Source organism: Rhododendron vialii, chromosome 10a (genome assembly GCF_030253575.1).
Source record: "Rhododendron vialii isolate Sample 1 chromosome 10a, ASM3025357v1".
NCBI lineage: Eukaryota > Viridiplantae > Streptophyta > Magnoliopsida > Ericales > Ericaceae > Rhododendron > Rhododendron vialii.
The window spans coordinates 39,046,804-39,061,484 of NC_080566.1; the positions used below are offsets into that span (position 1 = coordinate 39,046,804).

The window sequence follows — 14,681 nt, forward strand, 5'->3', positions numbered from 1 at the left end:
CTTACGAATCAAAAAGTAATACTTACCGATATCCAATGGAGCTGATTTTTTACAGGGCTCCATAAAATAATATTCAAAAATTTATGGATATTTTTATAAATTTTTTTGGGACCCGAAATGAGGCCAAACGCGTTTGTCTCTGCATGGTTCTCTGCGAATTGTCTCTGATCATAGTTTTTTTGGAAAAGAATGGGCTTGCGACTTGTTTCGTCCTTCCTAACGTGTCGGTTGGCATGGTGTACTGTGTGTCGGTAGGCGAACCCGGGGTGGTGGTGTGTATTTCTGTGTTGTGCACAGCACCGCACCTGGGTTCGTCAATTAGGCGTTGTCATGGAGGCACTATAAGCTGTTACTAAAATTTTTTAGCAACACGTTTTTAGTGACAGCTCAATGATAACTTTTTTGTTACTGTCGCTCATTTTTTTTTTGGTAGTGAGGGCGAACGTTAGCCAAAACAATAATACTCCCTCCGTCCCCTTATTATAGTCCAGTATTCTATTTTGGACTGTCCCTTAATAAGTGTCCATTTGGTAAAGTTTTAGTGGGTAAAAGTTGGTACATTATCTATTTTGTCCCTAAAAGTAGATTCTATTTTGAAAAGTTAATGAGTAAAAAGTGTAATGATGATGGGTAAGTAGGAAAAGTGGAGGAAAAAATTGATGTGAAAAGTATAATGATGATATTTTTTTAATAAGTTGGAGTTACGAAGTAGGACATGTAAAAATGGACGGAGGGAGTATATGGTAGGGACACAACACCAACCACATAGGAATGCGAGGCAACACTGTCTTCTGACTGACGCAATATGGGTCTTCTGACTGACGCAATATGGGTCTCCCGGCCAGATCTCGAAAACGTACGACGAAAGTTACAATTTCAACATTCTGGAGCGTCGCTGGCCGTTTGTCGGTGCCGGGTCTCTCCAAACACAATCAACCCACCAAAAATATGTGACTGCAAGGTTTGAGAACATGGCCTCAAGGTTGGAGCACGTAGCCGCAATGTTCGAGTTTGTGACAAGAAGTTTTGAACATGTGGCTGCACTATGTGACCGCAAGGTTAGTGTTTATGGCCGCAATATTCGAGCATGTGGCCACAAGGTGGATTCTGGTTAGTGCACTGTAGGCCATTTTTTCGTGGATGAACCAAAAGAGTATGGCTGCTGATTTTACCACTCTTTTTTTGTTAACGTCACTCATTTACAAAAATACATTTGCAGGGGAATGGTGTTAACAAAAAAAAAGAGAGTGACAATCATTTCCCAAGAGTATTTGTGGGATTGTCTTCGAAAAAGTCTCTATATATACCACATAGTTTCTAAAAAAACACCCCAAATCTCAATCACATAATTTCCAATCAAATTTTATGATCCGAACGGTTTAATGTGTGCAGAATATGATTTTAAGAATGTCCGCGAGAAATTAGCAAAAAAAAAAGAGACCGGAAAGTGCTTGTTTTAAGCAGTTTTTAATTGAACTGTTCATTAAATCTAAGTTAAAAATTGCTCAGATCAAGTCCTTTTTTATCCTTTTTTTTGCTGATTTCTCGTGGATACCCTTAAAATCACGTTCTCAATATAAACACAACATTTTGAGAATTAATGGATCTAAGAAGAGCGAGTTCTTTGATTCTAAGGCCCTTTTCTTTATACTAAGGCTCTGTTTGTTTCGATATAAAATGTTTTCCATGCAAAATATTTTTTTAGAAAACAAATTTTAAACTATTATTTTCCGGTGTTTAGTTGGCACTTGAAAAATATTTTCAGAAATTGACAAAATAGTGTTCAGAAAGAGGGGGGCTTAAACAGTAGTGAGATCTGAGAATTTTGGAATTGAACGTGGGTCAGGACTAATGATCGAGGAAACTGAGCAGTGAGAATTGCAGTAGAATGCATGAGGTTCATTTTGGAAAATAAGTTACGAAAAATTTAAGGGTAAGTCATTTTCATCCAATTAATGAAAAATGTTTTACATGTAAAATGTTTTTCTTATTTTTTTACACAACCAAACATTAGAAAAATAGGTAAAACATTTTACCGGAAAATATTTTACGCCCAAACAAACAGAGCCATAATTGTGTATAAATTGAGCGGAAATGGTTTTTGCACTACCTGTTTATCCACTTGCACTCTTTTGATTTGTCATCATTAACATGAAGCTACTCCTACCAAATTGCCCTTCATGACTGAAGAGCTTAATCAGCGCGTAAGGGTATTTTTAAAGGTTCACGTAAATAAAGATAAAAAAAAGAAAAGAAAAAAAGAGTGCAAATGGATAAAAAGATAGTGAAAAATGAATTTTCACTATCTTGGATTCTATAAGATAAGAAATACTCCGTAATAATTTTAGAGACAAGATAAGTAAAATTACGAATTAGACCCCGAGATTGTGTCTGCAAATGCTCAATCTTCCTACACAACTGGATTGGAATTGGATTTCACTTACTTGAACAAAAGATTTGTGTACGTAGGTTGGCTTACATTAACATTTTCAAGCATTTAGTATCCATAATATGAAAATTAATGAGATGTTCACCTTTCAAATTAATCAGTTTACAACGACCAGTTTAATTGTTCCATATTGATAGGATCAATGTCTCAAAAATAGATAAGGACTTCTCCTTCTCTCTGCTCTAATACGAGTTAAAATCGCAAGTAAAAAGACATGCATAAAATGATCTTGCTGCAAAAGAATCTGGCTGTTTGCCATTACCTCGGCTCGTTAAGGACTTGACTCAGTTCGGGACGTCATTTAGTAAGCGAGCCGAGCATGAACAGAATTTTTGGCTCGTCTAGTAAAAGAACCGAGATCGTGTTAGCCGTGGCTTGGCTCGTTAGTGAAGGCTAAGCTCGTTCAGTACTCGAGAACCGAGCTCGAATTCTAAATTACTAATCAAGCTCAATGAATTTTAATCGAGAGCCGAGCTCGAACCTCCGAAAGTTTGGTTCGACTCGTTTGCACCCCTACTTAAAATGGAGAGAGAACATTATTATCAAGCTCTTCTCTTCTATGTTTAATTTTCACACTTCACTCTTTTTTTTTTAGAAAATTAGTCTTAGGTCCATTATGTGAACTTCATAAGCTCACAAGTCCACCTATTAATTTTATAAGGTCTCAAGTCCATTTTAGGGAACCCTAGAGTAGGGCCGGGTACCCTATGGTTCAGGTACTTTCATAAGATTTTATGGTGCACTTTTTTTATTATAGGATAGGGTACTCTAGGGTAGGATAGTTTACCCTAGCGCAGGATATCCTGGTGTTTAGACACTTTTATAGGGTTTTAGAGTGCACTTTCCTATTATAGAGTTTTAGTGGTTTAAGCATTTTCATAGGATTTAGAATTTTAGGCACTTTCATAGGGTACTCTAAGATTTAGGTTGTGTGGACTTGTGGCTTTACAAAACTATTCGATGAACTTGTGGGCTTATGAAATGTCTACAGTGGACCTTTCACTAAATCTCCCCCTTTTTTTCCTTTCTAGTTTATGCGAATTTACTACACTACTCTTTCATGTATGAGAACTTGAACAAACCAAATACATATATACAATTCCACATGAATTAAAAAAAAAAAGGGTGTGAAAATCAATCACTATATTAGCTTTTGTTATATATACTCCCATCAACATTTTGGGGGGTCCAAAATGATGCCTAATATGTGGTGTAAAGAAACATGTGGATAAGAGATTTTCACTTTTGCTTTCTAAGAAGCAAGGACAGCATCATCATGAGCACCATCATCTCACCCTTTTCCATTTTCTCCTTTGCATTCTCTTGTCCTCCTCCTTTATTAAAGAGAGATTTGTGTCACCCACCACTATTGCATTTCCATTTGATAGTAAAGAGACATATATTCTTTCTCAAAAGGCTTGGAGAATCCTCCTCGTTTCTTAATTAAGCTTTTTGCTTCCAATGAATAACTTGTTTTTTCCCAAGGCAAAAGTCTTGTATTATGTGATTAATGATAGAAAGGACTCCTGAAGATACAGTAAATCATGAGGAAGAAGAATAACAAAAAGTAGGAGTTAATTACACCTACCGCCTTATATTTTTACGAAAATCCCTCTCACCGGCACCTCCATTTTGAATTGTGAATGTCGTCCCGCTGCAGTTAACGTCAAATGACAATAATGTCATCCTGTTGTCCATCTTATGTTTAGAGTGTCGATGGAAATCAGGATATGCATTGGACAATACGCATGACATTTTGCTCTGGCATTCGTAAAAGTGGAGAGACAAAAAGCAAGATTTTGTCGAAAGTGTTTTAGCAATGACGTCCATAGAAGTAAGTATTGTTAGATTAATAATTAGATTTACACATAGAAAAAGGAGTTGAACTCCTGACCTCTAATCTCCTAGCTAGCACCTAAGTACACTTAGGAGTTAGGATGCCGTTAGGCCAAAGGCCTCTCGGTAGTATTTGTTAAACATGTAAGAGTGGTAGTTGTAATTAGTAAAAAAAAAAAAAAGGTTGGGTACAATGTAGAAGTGGGAAGAAGGACGACAATCCTAGTAGAAACAATGGAAAAAGGAGGTCAAAAAGGGAAAGGAATCTGAGTTGGAAGCAAGCATGGAGGAGGGGGCCAAGTGATGTGGAATGGCCCTTTTCAATTGCTTCTTCCCCTTATCAAGATATGGTGTTTGAAAAAGTGCCTTTTTATCTAGTAATAATAACTTGTCCTCTACATTACACTAACCACGTACTAATACTGATTTTTGAAAGCTAATTACTTGTTAAGTCCACGTATTAGAAGCCAATTGCCTTTCTACTTCATCCCTTCTTTTTGTAATAACACATCATTCAGACATGGCAAATAAATAAAGCTACACCTCATCATGCATAAATGGCAAGTTAATTTTGATTTTGACTTCTTAATTTATTGTATTAAGGTTTTATCTTTCTGCCTCCATGTATGAAGGAATTCAGCAAAAGCAAATGAATTAAACATTATGGAAGTATGAAGGAATTCAGCAAAAGCAAATGAATTAAACATTATGGAAGTACTTCCCTGGGGCAGCCTACCTATTTGGAGGTCTAAGGCAAAAATTTTATTGTGAGGCCTTTAAGAGTTCAAGTATTGATATTAAACGTTTTAATTTGACCCCCCCGCCCCCCTCCCTTTTTTTATTTTTTTATATGCAAATTATAAAGTTATGGCTCATGATAATTAGTCTCTAGCACATACAATCCTATTATTTTGCATATAATATTAAATATGCATGAGAGATCAATTTTATAGAACTATCAATCATGACAAAAAAAAAACTATTATTTAAGGAGCCTTTTTACCTAAATGGGACTTTTTTTTTAAATCAATTGAAATACTTTTTAGCAATTAAAGAATTGGAGTATACACACATACACATACATGCCCTAGGCACTAGCATTAATGGCCTAGTGCTTGTGCCGCCCCTAGTACTTCCAATATCACTAAGATTAACAAAGTTTTCTTTATCATGGGTTTAATTAGAGAATAAACTGACAAAAATTGTGAGAGTTATAGACAATTAACAATATAAGAGTTCAAATAACAACGGAAAGCATCAATGTATGAAGGGAACAGAGATAAACTAGTATCATTTTTAATGGTATGGAAACCCTTCTTTGTTGATAATAAAAAAGAGATAAACTAGTCTTTCAGTTCAAATTCTTGTGGAGAAGGAAGCAGAATGAGGGAAAAGAAGATTAATTGGTAGCCGAATTGAAATGGGTATTTGATCTTTTTTGTTAAGTGAAAAGATGGGAAGGGGTGACCAATGTAGCTTCCCCATGGCTGTGACCAACGAGGTACCCACCCACTATGGGATGTTCAACTGTGGCTACCTGTCAAATGGGTATTTGATCGTCTGTACGGACAATTGTATCATACTATTGGAGGCGTCCAATCCAAATATCAATTGACAATATGTATATGGCCTAATTTCTAGATCCTATTACCCAAGTTTGGGTGCTCATATGAGCGACGTGGATAAATTCTAACAGTTCCCCTCACGTGCAGTCCGACAGCACGTGGGAGGTGTAGAAATCGACTCAAGCCGAGACTTGACAATCTTGACTTTGTGAGTGTGACCACCCAAGACACTCTGATATCATGCGAGATTTTTCAAAGCGTTCAATATAAAATTAATTGACAATAAGCAGAGTGACTTCTTGATTACGTAAGATAAAGTTTAACACTCCCAAAATTGGTACATTAGTCTTGCATTGATTCCAAGGTTTCTACCAAGATGGTTTGGACAAACTAAAAATCCATGTGAACGCTCTCTGCTTGGTCCTAGCTAGGAATTGTTGGGGAACAAGGAAAAGAAAAAAAAGGAAGAGATCGAGAAGCTGATGTTAGAATGATTTTTATATTTTTTGAACTTTCTTATCGCTATCTTCATCTCCACAGCACTCAAAAGGATGCTAAAAAAAAGAAGAAAAAAAAAGCTAAGTCTTACAACACATACGAATGAAAACAGAGTAGCTGATTGAAGGCAGGCAAGGATAGTTAGAATAGTTTTTGTCTTGTCCCTTTTCTTTTTTCGACGGACAGGTGTCTCCGGGCCCGTTTACGTGCAACTCAACTAATTTATTTTCCTGTCCGGCTAAAGGCAAACCATCCATTCTGGGACTATGTGATTCACAAAAAATTTGTTTCTTGCAATCTGACCCAAGAATCGAACACTAATCAATTGTTTCTACCAAGATGGTTTTTGTCTATCTATCTAGTTGGACGTAGCTAGTAAAACAAATTGATGGCTTTTGATCAGCAGTATAATTTTTCATTATTCTGAAAATTAAGGCCTTTTTATCCTGCAAAATTTGATAATTCTACTGTCTGTAGTGGAGTTGTGGTGGTCTACATAAACTTGACTTTCCAGATTTGTTTATCTTCGTCAAGAAGTTAAGCAACCAGATCCTCTCCGGTTACTCGGGAAAAAACAGTCCCGTTCAATTTACGTGAACATCTGTCGATTGCTATCGATTTACGTGAATTTTTGCACGGATGAGCTTCTCAACAAGCTCTACAACTGATTGGTTTCGAACATCAAATTGAGCCCAGGATGTGTCCAAATTACATGCAAAACAGGACCGGTTCAATTTTCTCTACGATCTAGAGAGGAGCCGGATTTAGAGGTTAGTGCAATCAATGAACGTGCCCTTCTGCTTGATCTTCGTTCGGGGCTTGTTGGTTTACGAACTAAATCATCGGATAGGGTTACGAATTCTTTAGGAATCACATTTTGGTGTTTTCATGCAATAACCTGCATAGAAATTCTGTATCCGTTGAATAACAAAAATATCATAATTACTCCTATTATTTACAATTACGGGGAGGTAGTATTAATAGTTCGCTAATTTTCACAAGTGGTGTCCATTATTAGTCCATTTTGCTTAACAGGACTTTCCTGTTACGGGCCGCCTCAATTTTAAGAGCAATGACTTCAAACACAATTGTGTTCGAATCAGTTTGATGCACATCGGCCCACACACATTCAACGGTTTCGAATATAATTTATGCCAGAATAGTTGTGTTTCTAGAGCTTTTGCAATCTTAAACATAGTAGTAAAATAAGTATCATTGGATATTCGGTCTGAGACCTCAAAGACCTAAATTGCATGTTTTTTCACTATCGATTCGACCAATCACACCTGACTAGAATCTTGCACAGTAGAAATCCATATTCGTTTTGTTGGAGTTTCATGACCTTGGAGGCTGTCCATAAATGAGGCAGAACTCTCTTAAAACTCTTTCAAACACCCTAATTCAATAGGGTTTGGTCAAATAAACATGAGAAAATAAATAAATAATTGTTCTTCATGAGGTCGTATGTTTGAATCTCATGAAAGCTAAACATTCCAAATTTTGGGGCCACTGGAGGATTTTTCCGGCTATTAATTTCGGACGTGGGGAGGCTGCTGTCCCCTTGGGGACAGCAGCGTGCTGCTGGGCCCACTTTCGGGCCCACTCCGATTTCACTCCGATGATCGAAATCGTTCACTTTGTAGAGCTCGTCGAGTAGAACAACTATAAAAAATATCAGCTTAATTGGATATCATTAAGTGCCGGATCGGGACTTTTTTATCTTGAAAAGAATGGATCCAAAACATTGGATCAAATCCACTGTAACCCATGGACCGAGAGTTATATGGGCTCCGATTAGGCACTTAATGATATCCAATTAAGCAGATTTTTTTCCTAGTTGTTCTACTCGACGAGCTCTACAAAGTGAACGATTCCGATCATCGGAGCAAGACCGGAGTGGGCCCTGAAAGTGGGCCCAGCAGCACGCTGCTGTCCCCCCCGCTTCCATTAATTTCAGGGCTCCAGAATTAGTCGAGGAGTACACAAGCTGTATTGGGCAAAAAACCAACCCCCCCCACCTAATCTCAAAATCTAGGCCACTAGTGCTCGATATTAGTCCAATACTAGTGCTCAATATTAGTCCGATGAAGCTTCAGACTTACATATTCCTTATAGTGTTCAATATTAGTCCGATAAAGCTTCAGAATTACATATTTCCTTATTATCGATCAGTTTGGGCCGTCCGGCCAACCACACATTAGAATCTTGCATAGGTCATAGGTGTTGGTTCAATGAAATATTGGTGATTCATTGTCATCTAAGAAGCTGAATTTCAAGCAACCCAAATGTGGCAGCATTTGCCATATATATGATGTACAAGAAAAATGCACAATTCAACTTATATGGATGGCACTAACAAGTGTTGGTTACCCAAATCAGACCCTCAAAATCTTGCTCATGTTTTATTATTCCATGACTGTACTCTTATTTTGAGATTCAATGTCATAGCCATTGTCGTTAGATAGTAGATCAGAAGGATCAAATTATAGAAATCCGGACATCAAAAACAGTGGAACAAACTCCCGAAAACATGCACCAAAAAGCTCCAAAACATAACCCTGGACTACAGTGAACAGAAAACGCACAACAACGGTGAAAGTGGCTTGGTTGTACTTTATAAAACACGAATTGATGTCCAGTATGCCTGCACTGAACATCTCAATGTCTGGTCTAATGATCTTTGCTCTATTTGTTTTGTTCAATCTTCACCAAACAAAATCACTGCCCCTCACAGGGCAAATACCAATTGGGGCATCAGAAATGCATGCCGTCGTGTACAAACGGTGTAGTCTTGACCTTCTAATCTCATGTCCAGTCCGCGATAGAAATCATTCCACACCAATAATCCCTTTACGATTTGAAAGAGCAAATGCCAGGTTGATAGTTAATCAAGGGGAGCGTAGGCTGGACTAGATAGTACAGTAGCTACCATGAATTATTGGGAAAAACATAGCGAGTTGAAGACCTCCATTTGTGGCCAGAAACTGAGACTCAGGGGACGTTTAGTTATGGTACTGTAGCCAAAACATGGCGGAAATGGATACGATTCCAGTGATGATCAACGAGGATGCGTGTGGAGCGCATCTCTGTTTGCTACTGCTAATACAAGTGGTGTTTGGGCTGGGCCCGGTTCTCTTGGACTGGGCTTGGCCCATATATTGTGCTGGATTTTTTTGATTTGGGCTTTTAGGCTTTCCATGTGCTGAATCTATAATGATATGGGTTTTAGATCCACAAAGGGTGTTTGGGCTACAGCCTTTGTAAATGGGCTTGTTCCATATGGGTGCCATTCGATTGGTTTCTTTTCAATCGTAGGTTTTGGGTCTCGGATTGGACTGAAGTGTTCTTCGAACATGGATGTCGTTTCCTTGCTCTATTAATCTTGTAACAAATTCAAGATTAATGAAAATTTTTTGCCTTCAAAAAAAAAAAAAGATTTGTGAAGACCAGCATTTTAGCAGTGCTGAATTATTACATCAGAAAAACAACATTTAGCAAATCAAGTAGTATTAGCTTTTTAGCTTGGTCTTTGTAGTATATAAAGATGCCAATGAAATTAAACAACCACAAGTTATAAACTTATAATTGAGCGAAGCAATGAATTACTTAAATGTAAAAATAAATAAAATTCAAGTATATTTAAGCTTAATTTTTCTTATTGGAGCACAAAAAAAAAAAATTACTAGGTGGATTGCAAGTTGAACGCTAGTAACTTAATTTGTTTATGGCAAGTGGAGTGTTAGCTTGGTGGCAGAACTAGCTTACAAGGGAAGCAAAGGAAGCATGGGCTATGGGCCTCAAAAAAGGCTAAAAATGAGGAGCCCCAAATAAGCATGGGCTTATCTCTTGTATTGGTTGAATTATTGGACTTAGTTGTCTCATGAACTCTCATAATTGATGTAGTGTCCCAGATTTGTAGTACTTTTTAATTTTGATATCTTCTATCGATCGGCAAAAAAGAAAAAAACAGCTCTTTCTTTTCATTTGAACGACGTGGCAATAGATAAGTTCTGTAAATAGGTAGTTCTGAAATCCCAGAAGCACCTCGCACCAAAAAACAAGACTGACTATAAAAGTGTTACACGGTCTTGGATAAAACTCAACTCCAAGAGCAAACTTTTGAAGCAAGTGCCTTCACATTTATATTCTTCATATTACTTTGGTACCCAAGCGATGTGAGACTTCGCTTCACACCCTCCCTCACGCCTAACGTGCTCACTCGGCAGCACCTGCTGCGTGCAGGAACTCGACTCCAAAAACTAGCTTTTGAAGAAGTGAGGGTGCCCTTACATTTATATTCTTCATATTACTTTGATACTCAAGCGATGTGAGACTGTGCTTCACAAAAAGAACCACCAGGGGCACAAAATTGACAACGGTTTTCGACTTTAAAATACCATCTTAAGAGACGAAGTTCATAACGAAAAGTTTTACTGAAACATAATACGAAGAAAGAGACCAAAAAAGCCTTGATTATGCAGAAGTGTGATCGTAAGTTTCAACTCTACACTGCTGTTAGGAAGAGAGAAAAAAAAACCAGGAAATGTTGGACTCACAAGTTGTCTCCAAAATGAATGTAGTTAGAGGAACCTCATAAATCACACCATGAACCACGCCATATTCACAAGTATTCGCAAACCAACAGAGGGGGTGTTTCGGAAAAAAAAAAAAAAAAACAGCAGCAGCATTTCAGGTTAAGTTCTCGATACCAGAACTAGAATAGGAAGAAGTAATTAAAAGCAATGAGTCCAGATTGGAATTTGCTCAGTTGAATGACTTGCCATTTAGATGGGTATGTCGTTCAGCCAACAAAATAGCACGAAGTTTCCCTTCCCCAGAACTGGGTTTCGGCTTCCCCAGGGTCCCTTTTCTGAATTTTGAGATCGGATGTTTCTTTGTAGCCTTCATGGCAGTTTCGGCGATCAAAAAAGGGGAAAAAACAAATCCATACTGGCCTGATTCTAGCCTCACATGATTGCAGCATAAGGACAACACTGCAGAACAGTTGCTCTAGGAGATCATTGGCACTTTACAGCTACAATAGAAATTAATTCACCAATGACTCATAATCCCCTATTACAGCTTGTATCCACTAATTAGCAGGGTATATGCGTTATCAAGAAGTGACAGAATTCAAAATCAACATTCAATACCAAAGTAACGAGTTATAGCTCAGGTGTGTGGAAAAGTTGAAATAACTCAGACCTGTCTAGGCAAAACCACCACACTTTCAAATCGTTAACTAAATGAACTCAAATTAATCCACCAAGAAGCCACTCAGTCCCTGTAGACATTGTTTCAACTCTCACCATGCAGAATCGAATCCTTGATTCCGACACCAGCATCCACAATCCACCAGTCACCTCAAATTCCATTGACTGAACTAATAATTATCGACACAAACACATTGAAGTTCCACATACCCAATTTAAGTGAACATAATTTGTAGAATTCTTTTCCATCAGTACTTTGTTTTCCAATTCTGCATTGCACAATGTGTATTTCCAGGCATTACATAGCCTTCAAGTGCCTTAAAACTACTATAATCTAGAGAGTCTAGATTGGTTGAGTTCCATGCAAGAAGAGATCGGAGGTCTTTCTAACCTTGTGGAGATTATTATATGAAGACAATGGCAGGAAAAGTAGGTGTTGTGGGACTATGATATTCCTGCGCAATGAATGATATCCAGCACAATGGCAGTAGATAAAGGAGAAACCATCACACCGTGAGAGGACATTCATTATCAGATACCAGGTTGAAGCACCAGCGCCCGTATGAAAGAGGTTCGAGAGACCCTAAACAGACTACAAGAGCAAGCTTGAGAAGGGAAACCTAATCTGAATTCAGGCTAAGAACAGGATTAAGATAGCCTCACCAGTCACTACACTACACATTAATCAATACCATCAGTTTTCAGTTCGAAACTCCAAAGGCAAGCCTCTATTATGAAGGGCAGGTACACTCTCTGTTAATTGACTCTTCTTTTATACGAAAGAAAACCCTAAGTAGAAAGATTAAGTGAAATTAAATCGATGACCACTTTGATACTGATGTCAGATACTACACCTCTGCAACCAACTTGGGTACTCCTGCTCGATCCATCAGCCAAAATCTGTATGAATCCCCTTAGTTCTATGGTGTAGCAACTTAAAGAAGATTAATTAAGCTTATGATTAAATCCAAGACTATAGACGCAATAGTTCGAAAGGATCTAGGTTTGTTTGATATCACGTAACACAATCCCCTTGACAGAGCTCAATGGAGAAAACATATTCATGTAGCAGACCCCAATTGATTGTAACTTAAGGCTCGGTTTGGTTTGGTTAGTGATTAAACTCAAAGGTAGTCAAGCAATGCACAACTTAATTACCACTTCGATTTTCACGTTATGCCAAACTTCAAATTAAGAAGCACAGGCATGAGGGAAGGCCACTTCGGATTTTACACAGATTCCTTACACTGCTGGATAGAACTACGTATGGAAGCCGTCAGCTATCTTATGGACACTCTTAGAGGAAGTCATCATTGCATTACCAAAGGATTCAAAGCAAAACCAAAACTTCAAAGCGAAGCCAAAAAATAACACTGAACACCCACAATTTTCCACCGGTTAGAGAAGCCCTCTTTAATCCCTTAAGAAAAGATGTTCACAGAGAAGCCAAAAAGACTTGGTCAAAAGAGTTTTATGAAATTGGAAGAATCCAGTCATGGGCAAGGAAAAGAAGAGGATGAACGGCATAGACATGCTATTCCTCCGAGCAAAGCATGATATTGGAGCAAACACACTGAACGCTAACGTGTCCATGCAACATTGAAGCAAACACACTGAAGGCTAATTAATTGATCACAGAGCCATAAACCCAAATCTGGTTTAAAGATCGTAGCAGCAAAAAACCATCAGGTCACATTAAATCCAATAAACTTGATAATATAAACACTTGAAGAAAATCCAATAACATCATCCCGAGTTTGATCATAAAACGAAGTAAAAACCCTAGATCAATAACCGAACCACCATCAATGCATGTCTAACCAACAGGGAAAATAGGCTTCACTAACAGTGGATCGCTGCCAAAATAAAATAAAACGATAACGTATAAAAGAAAAAATACTACTAGCAGATAAAGGTGGAGTATATCAAAAGAAAAGTCGAGAAAAAGAGAGAGCTTCACTCTTTTTCATATCATCAAGCTGCTGAGGGATTAGGGCATTCTCTAGCAAAGTGCCCTTGTTCCCCACAGTTATAGCACCCCCTTCCACCACCACCACTGCCGCCGCCGCCGCTTTTTCTCCGCCCACTAGGGCACTCCCTGGCTATGTGTCCTTGCCCCCCGCAAGTATAACACTCAACATCGCCACCACCATTACCATTAAAACCACCGCGGCCGCGATTGCAGTCCCTTGCCACGTGTCCATAATCACCACAGTTATAACAACCCCCATCTCCACCACCACCGCGGCCGCTGCGGTTGCAGTCTCTCGCCATGTGTCCGTAATCGCCGCAGGTATAACAACCCCCATCTCCACCACCGTCACTCGCCACGGGACGGCGACATTCCCTGGCCACGTGTCCACTCTCCACGCAATTAAAACAGCCCCTATCTCCACCACCACCACTCGCAACGGGGCGGCGACATTCCCTCGCCAAGTGTCCGCTTTCCCCGCAGTTGTAGCACCCACCACCGTTGTTACTATCACGGCGTCTATTACCGCCGTTAGGGGTCTTGTTGTCGAGGGGAGATCCGTCGGGACCGGTGACGTGGACGGCCTTGGTGCGTTCTTGTTCGAGGGCGATGTGGAACTCGACGAGCTGGCCGACGCGGAGGGTGCGGAACCCGTTGGATTGGATGGAGGAGTGGTGGACGAAGAGGTCCTCGCCGCCGTCGTCGGGGGTGATGAAGCCGTAGCCCTTGTGGTCGTGGAACCACTTTACGGTGCCTCGTGATTTAGGGATCTCTTCTTCTTCCGCCATTGTTGAAGATTCGTTGTGTTCTCTTCTCGGCGGAGTGATCAGAGAGAGAGAGAGACTTCCAACCCTACGGCAATGGGGGTGTATTTATAGATGGAGTTAGGTAGTGGCATACACCTGGCCCTAGCATGTTTGTTTCGGGTTCGATCTCTTCTGTTTTGAAAATTATCGACTCTATGCGGTTGAGTTTTTCGACTATCGAATAGTATGATTTTTTTTATATATTTTGAGTTTTGATGGTCAAAAAATTTCTCAACACAAAGACACATAAATTTTCATCATAGAAGATTCTCGTTTTTTTATTGGTGGATTTTGTTTTTCCTTTTGTTTTAGAAAGGTTGTGTTTGGAATTATTAGTCTTGT

At 38.9% G+C, this 14,681-nt stretch overlaps 1 protein-coding gene across 1 annotated transcript; it reads right to left on the reverse strand.

Moving 5' to 3' along the window:
* Positions 1–13,256: 13,256 nt before the first annotated feature.
* Positions 13,257–14,439, reverse strand: LOC131303666 (cold shock protein 1-like). The gene has a single exon (XM_058330641.1). The coding sequence runs from the start codon at positions 14,319–14,321 to the stop codon at positions 13,536–13,538; it is 786 nt and encodes a 261-aa protein (XP_058186624.1). The 5' UTR covers positions 14,322–14,439; the 3' UTR covers positions 13,257–13,535.
* Between the last annotated feature and the right edge of the window lie 242 nt (positions 14,440–14,681).

Coding starts and splice junctions, on each gene's coding strand:
- LOC131303666 (XM_058330641.1), bottom strand. CDS start 14,321: ATGGCGGAAGAAGAAGAGATCCCTAAATCACGAGGCACCGTAAAGTGG.